This window comes from Phytophthora parasitica (assembly GCF_000247585.1).
Source record: "Phytophthora parasitica INRA-310 unplaced genomic scaffold supercont2.50, whole genome shotgun sequence".
NCBI classification, from domain to species: Eukaryota; Oomycota; class Peronosporomycetes; order Peronosporales; family Peronosporaceae; genus Phytophthora; species Phytophthora nicotianae.
The window spans coordinates 425,416-431,718 of NW_008649036.1; the positions used below are offsets into that span (position 1 = coordinate 425,416).

Below are 6,303 nucleotides of genomic sequence, written 5' to 3' on the forward strand. Positions count from 1 at the left end.
TGCATGATCGTCAATCCTCTGGAGCCGAGACGTACACTAAACACTGTCATCAGTACAGCGGGTGTAATCTTGAACTTGACGCACTCCAACTCCCGCATCATCAAAACGAAAGACATAGGTGACTTGATCTTACCTGGTTCGAGGCCTAAGCCTCTGAACATTCGACTGGCCGCCAGCATATGCGCCTGTGGCGGATTGTACTCGCCCTTCATCTTCATGGAGCCTTCCTACGAAAACCGCTCACTCCGCGCCAACTTGGAGACCGCTGAGGTGCTCGAAACACACACCGCTACGGCCATACAGCCACAATTGACTATACAATCCGGGTCGTCCATACAGTCACCCACCGCTATACAGCAACAATTGACTATACAGTCCGGATTCTCAACACAGTCTCAATCTACTGATAAGCCACTACCAACAAGAAAGTGTGTGACGGTTTCCTCCGAGTTCCTGCACCCGGTTGTATCAAGCGAAATTGCGGCGAAGACACACGAAAATGCACGACGGCGACGCGGCCTAATTAAGGAGCGAAGGACGGCTGAGTTGACCAAGATGTTTTTCAAGTTCCGCATCACAGCACCTCCAAGCGTCTATCCTACATCGCGAGAAAGCGCTTCCGGCAGTGAATATCTTCTTAACAAGCCGCTTCAGCGGGCTCTGTCGGAACTCGCACGTCGGTCAGCCCTCACACTGCCGGAATTCGTAGAGCTGGTACGGGGACAAACTGCGGCTGATTATCGTCCAAAGAAATATGGTGCCGGCCGTTCTGAACAACGTGTGCAAGGGCTATCGTCACTTGGACCTCCTTCAGAAAATTGTCCGGGAAGGTGTTGAAGTTCGTCTCACAGAGGCACTCAGTCCGTACTCCGAACCATGGATCAGCCCGTGATCGGATAAATATCCGGCGCAAGAATATACGCAAGAAACAAGATGCGTGGAGATGCTTAGTCCTGGACGCGAACCTTCTGGATCAGTGGCCAGAAGTCGTCATCAGTCCATTCGGTGTGGTCGACAAGGGCGGAGAAGACTCTAAGGTGTCCGGTCGAACTATCCACGACCTCTCCTACCCTGAGGGCGCGTCCGTTAACGAGTACACGGACCAAGACAGGATCACCATGCCAGATTATACCCACTGTGACGCTGTCTCGCGCGAAATACTGAAAGCAAAGAACCAGTTTCCCGATGCTGACATCTGCATAATGGCCGGTGACGTTGCAACAGCTTTCCGCAATATCAGCATTCACAGCAACAGTGTGTATCTGTTCGCAGGACGAATTGAGGAGGAAGGTGTCTTAATCATTGAGCTTTCAGCTCCCTTCGGCTTGACGGGATCGCCGGGATTCTACGAAATTTTTGGTGGTGCAATTTCCTACGTTCATGGATCTCACGCGAATCATGTCTCCCCGAACGGTTTCTTTTCCTACCATTGGATGGACGACCACATCAACGTATCCCCAAACATCGGGTTGGCGTGCAACGAAATGGACCGTTCTCTCAGAAACGCGATGGTGGCTGTTCTGGGCTCAGACGCCATAAACACGGAGAATTTTACCAACTGGAGTACGCGCCAACGTGTTCTCGGACTCGAGTTTGACTCTGAAGCAGAGCAGGTTTCATTACCTGATACTAAGATCATAAAGACTCGTAGGATTGTCGGGTCCGCCTACAGCGTTAAGTCGCTGTCTCACAAAGCGTACCGCTCACTGATGGGCAGTCTTCGCCATGTGGCGACTTGTATCCGGGCTGCTCGGCCGTTTCTACAGCGTTTACGCCAACGAGAAAGCCATCTTCACCGGTTCCTGAGCGTTCCAGTTTCCAAAGTAATGAAAGACGATCTTCTGTGGTGGCGGATGATATTGCACACGTCTCAACTCAATGGAGTGTCGCTCGATTTTTTCAACACACTGCCTCCTCCCGACGTCGTGATAGAGATGGATGCCTCCGATCTCGGCCTTTGCGCGCTCGATACGTCTGCTCATGCGGCACTGACGCACATGTTCACGGCTTCTGAACGCCACCTCATCTCGGAGTTTAACCGCGGTGTCTCAAACGGCTTCGACATCAATTTCCGCGAACTACTTTCGTGCGCATTTGCCGCCCATGCTTGGGGCCCCCTGTGGTCTCAACGGTCTTCGCGTCATAGCAGACCACTCATCGTGCACTTTCGCTTCGAAAATTCGTCCGCTGTATCATGGCAAAGCAAGCTTGCATCGCTCAACCGCCGAGCCCAAGTCATTATCCGCCTTTTGAGCTGGTGGGAATCGTCCTTCAGACTACGCTTTTCTGCGTCCCATATCGCCGGTGTTGACAACGTTCGCGCTGACGCTGGTTCCCGCATCTCCGCTGACGCATTGTTTGCAGATTTGTTTGCTTCACTAACGCCCGGTTGGTCACAGGTCTCACCGACGCTCGATGTCCAGTGTCTAACCAGTATTTGGCAGCATATCTTCCCGCGCACTCCGTTGCCGACTCCACCTTTGACCGATACAAGCGTGCTCTGAGCAAATGGCAGCGTTGGACTTCTCGGAGAGGCATCCCTCCATGGCTCACCGGTGTGCCACTTGTCGACCAGGTTCAGCATATTTCGGACTTCGTGCTACATGGTTTTCAATTTGGCTATGGTTCCGGCGTCCCAATCCGAAGCGACTCTATCATGGTGGTCCTTCAAGGCATTCGTCACTTCTTCGACGCAATGAGCCTCGGGTTTCCAATCTCACACCCACACATCCGTATGCTGCTCAAACGAATCAGTCGGCTAGACGCACCGCGACTTCGAAAGGAACCCGTCTCTCTGGAGCTTCTTGACACCTGCTTTCGAAGTATGTCTATGCCTGATCCCTTCGAGCAAGCTGTCTGGGGGGTCCTATGTCTGGCTTTCTTTTTTCTCTTAAGGCGTTCCGAGATTGTGGCGATCAACAAAGGTTCTTTCAAGTGGTTTGTGCTACGAGCACAAGACATTGCGACGGTAGATGCCCAAGGGGTCGAAACCTATGCACCGGCAGAGGCCCGCTCGGTATGGATTCGCCTGGTGGGATCGAAGACTAACCAAGGCGGTTGTCAAACTACAAGAATGCTTTCACGATCAGGGCATCCCTTTCTGTGCCCCGTTTTCGGGGCTCTTATGCTGCTTCAAGCGAGAAAAGATCTCCCCGTCGACATCCCGGCTGCAGTGTTCATGTCACGCCACGGCAAACCAGAGGCGATATCGACTGCAGATGTCTCCAATACCATTAAGCGGGCTGCTGGACGTACAGGTAAAGATCCTCGCCGTTTCAGCTCACACTCTCTACGCTCCGGAGGTGCCACGCACATGTACCGGTCAGGGGCCGACGCACTGACGATCCAGTCCCACGGTCGTTGGGTTTCCGATGCGTACAAGACCTACACAAGACTCTGCAAGGAATCTGTGTCTACACTTTCTGCGTCTATTGTATTGGGAGCCAAGGGCGATTCAACGTTGCATTGATGAGGCCTACTGCATGACCACCTATTTGGGGGTACCGCTCTCCTCGTCCCTTTTGGTTCGAGCTGATGATCATTGCATAAGCTCTCATTAATGTAACTGTTTGCTTGACCCCTATGGCTAGTGGAAATGCATACAATTACCCAACCACTTTACAATATCCAAATGTCCGGGACTTGCAGCAGATGCTGTTGCTGTCCTGCTGCAACATTCAATGCTGATATCGTGAAAAAAAGACGCACAATATCCAAGTGCCCATCCAAGGCTGCTTGGACATCAGCATGCGTTACTCGACACTTGGTTTTACTCTAATGGTCATTTTGACGTCATTGTGTGGTTCATTCAACATTATAAGCTGCAAACCCACTGGAGCATCTCAAGGTCTCCATTTTTCGCTACACATGAAGAACACAGCCTCATCTCCACTCGTGTACCCAGCCGCTTGGCCAGGACATAATGCTTATTGTTGATTGCAATTCCAACGACGATGTCCAACCTCGTGTCTTCATGGTTATTCACTAGCCAGTGCGCTATTTCATCTCGATCCAGCTTAGCAGCTTGATTGAGTTTCTTCAGGCACATAGCACTCCGAAAAATGGTCTGATAGTAACTGCACCATTTCCAGATTTCCCGCATTGACAGCATTGGTTACAGCTTCTGAGAACTGATATTGTCTGAGCTTCGGGTGCTGAATCTTACTATCGACACCTTCGTTGGCGAGTGCGAAAAGATTACGATGCAGTATAAATATGAAATTGGAACGGCATGCGCGAGGAAGAGGGATTTCACGAGACCAGTCGAGATATGTCTGGAGAGAGGCCACGACGTGCGGCAAGCGAAGCGCTTCGGCTACTCCGGCAGACAGTGCGGACGCAGACTAGTGCTTGGACGTGGCGAGGCGCAGCGCCATCAAGTGATGGTAACGATGACCTGGGATCAAGATGTTGGCACTTGTTCATGGTCACGAAAGTTGAAAACCGCTCACCTTTTCCTTTTTGAAAATACATTCGCGAAACAAACAAATTTTCATTTTAAAACTAGAATATACAATCTCATCCATGGACGACTGAATCTGCGACTTCCGTCTGGGGCTGGCCACTCCAGTACGTATCACTCGATGTCAAATGTCTATACGTGACGCTGGAAAACCCAGCAATCAGTTTCCCAAGCCCAAAAAGTGTAACTACAACCCTAATAAAGCACGTTTCGCGTGAGTTGCATGGCAGTGCGTAGAGGCTACAGATCTGGAACGAAAACTACAGCGGCTACAGAATGATACCAAACACACCATGCCGTCCCACTCAGAAGTTAGTACTAGTAAATGTGGAAAGACATTTGTACGGAATTTTTCAAGAAGTGGCCGCTGAGTTTGAGATCTCTTATCATGAGGTGGAAACGGTGTTGGAGACTATTAAATCTTCTCCTTTGAGCATTAAAGCACACGAGCCATTGCTGCGTGAAGGCATAAGTATGGAGCTGGTCGACCGTATATTATTCCGTTCAGCTTGCACTCACCCGGCGACGCGTAGTCGAGACGCGGGCATAAATACAGAAGCGAACGTCGAGATGAGAATACGAGCGTCGCGAGAGGTAGGATTTGGAGATGATCAATCCTCAGACCGGCCTGAGTGCAACGTCTTGCGTACAGCACGTGGAAGCTCATCGCGAGGTTATCGTCTGGAACGCGTTTAACCATTTACATTTGGTGAAGAACGAGTTGGCAGCGTGCAATTTTTGATCAAGACCGTGCGCTAATGAAGCGTCAATGGAGCAACGGAAAATTAGTCGTGGATGAGGATCTTCAAAAGTACTGCTGAAACATACAAATATTGTGATTGACATCTACATGAAACAAAAAGCCTGATTATTTTTAAAAATTAAGTAGAGAATTACTGGAATGATATAATCATCGGTGATAGCTACTACTAAGCATACTTTGCCCTATTTTTTCCAGTGATGAAGCGCGGCTTGAGCTGGACGACGAATTCCAAAATCATCACCAAGAACTGATAATAGGGGATGTTGTATTGCACGATGTTCAGATAGACCACATGGGAATCATGTTAAACGTTTCGATACAATCCTGTCGGAAACTGGACCAATGCATCCATTGTATTTCCCGCATTGTTGGTGTCTCGAGTTCCGCTTAGCTCTACCACCTCTTTATAAAGTTGCGTCATGCACGAGAAACCCAAAAAAATTGAGCTAGAACTCCAGCTCCTACACCATAACTCGATGCTTAAGCGCTTGGCGACGTCATATCTAAACATCCACTCACGTTGCGATGACAATACAGTCTAGACAGCCGCTTTGCTTTCACCAAAACTTCAATGCTCCGACCACTTCGTTGCCCCAGAATGAGGTTTGGTCAAGGTCGCTCGATATTTTCTCTTTTAACCCCCCCCCCCCCCAGCGCAAGAGGCTGTATTAGACGCGTTAAAAGTCTTTGAAGTCTTTTTTGTAAAGCCACATACAAATCTGAAGTCACCTAGGGCTAGGCGTTGATACCCATCTTTCCCGTAAAGGTTAATTTTAGAATTTCCAGAAAATTAGAAGACAAAGGTAAATGATAGTGAAGGATTCATCATCATTGCGTATTAGAGGTTCGTCTTGACACCACTCATTTTACTTTCATTTCCGAAACCGCCACCGACGACGCAGGCCTAGAAAATTGCGTTTCAAGCGCGTTGGCGTGAACTCAAAAAGCTTGGCTGGCAGTCAAAGAGACCAATTGGTCTATCAAACGACCATACGTACTTCTGTGGTGGAGTGGGCTTCGCAAAATCACGCTGCGATCCACTCGGACACACAGTGCCCTGGACTGCCGACTGACGGAG

General features: G+C 49.7%; 1 protein-coding gene across 1 annotated transcript; it reads right to left on the reverse strand.

Moving 5' to 3' along the window:
* Positions 1-4,649: 4,649 nt before the first annotated feature.
* PPTG_23768 (hypothetical protein) lies at positions 4,650-5,162 on the reverse strand (the record flags this gene model as incomplete). Its single annotated transcript, XM_008912888.1, has 2 exons — positions 4,650-4,657; positions 4,982-5,162. 2 exons carry the CDS (start codon positions 5,160-5,162, stop codon positions 4,650-4,652), a joined length of 189 nt encoding a protein of 62 aa, XP_008911136.1.
* Between the last annotated feature and the right edge of the window lie 1,141 nt (positions 5,163-6,303).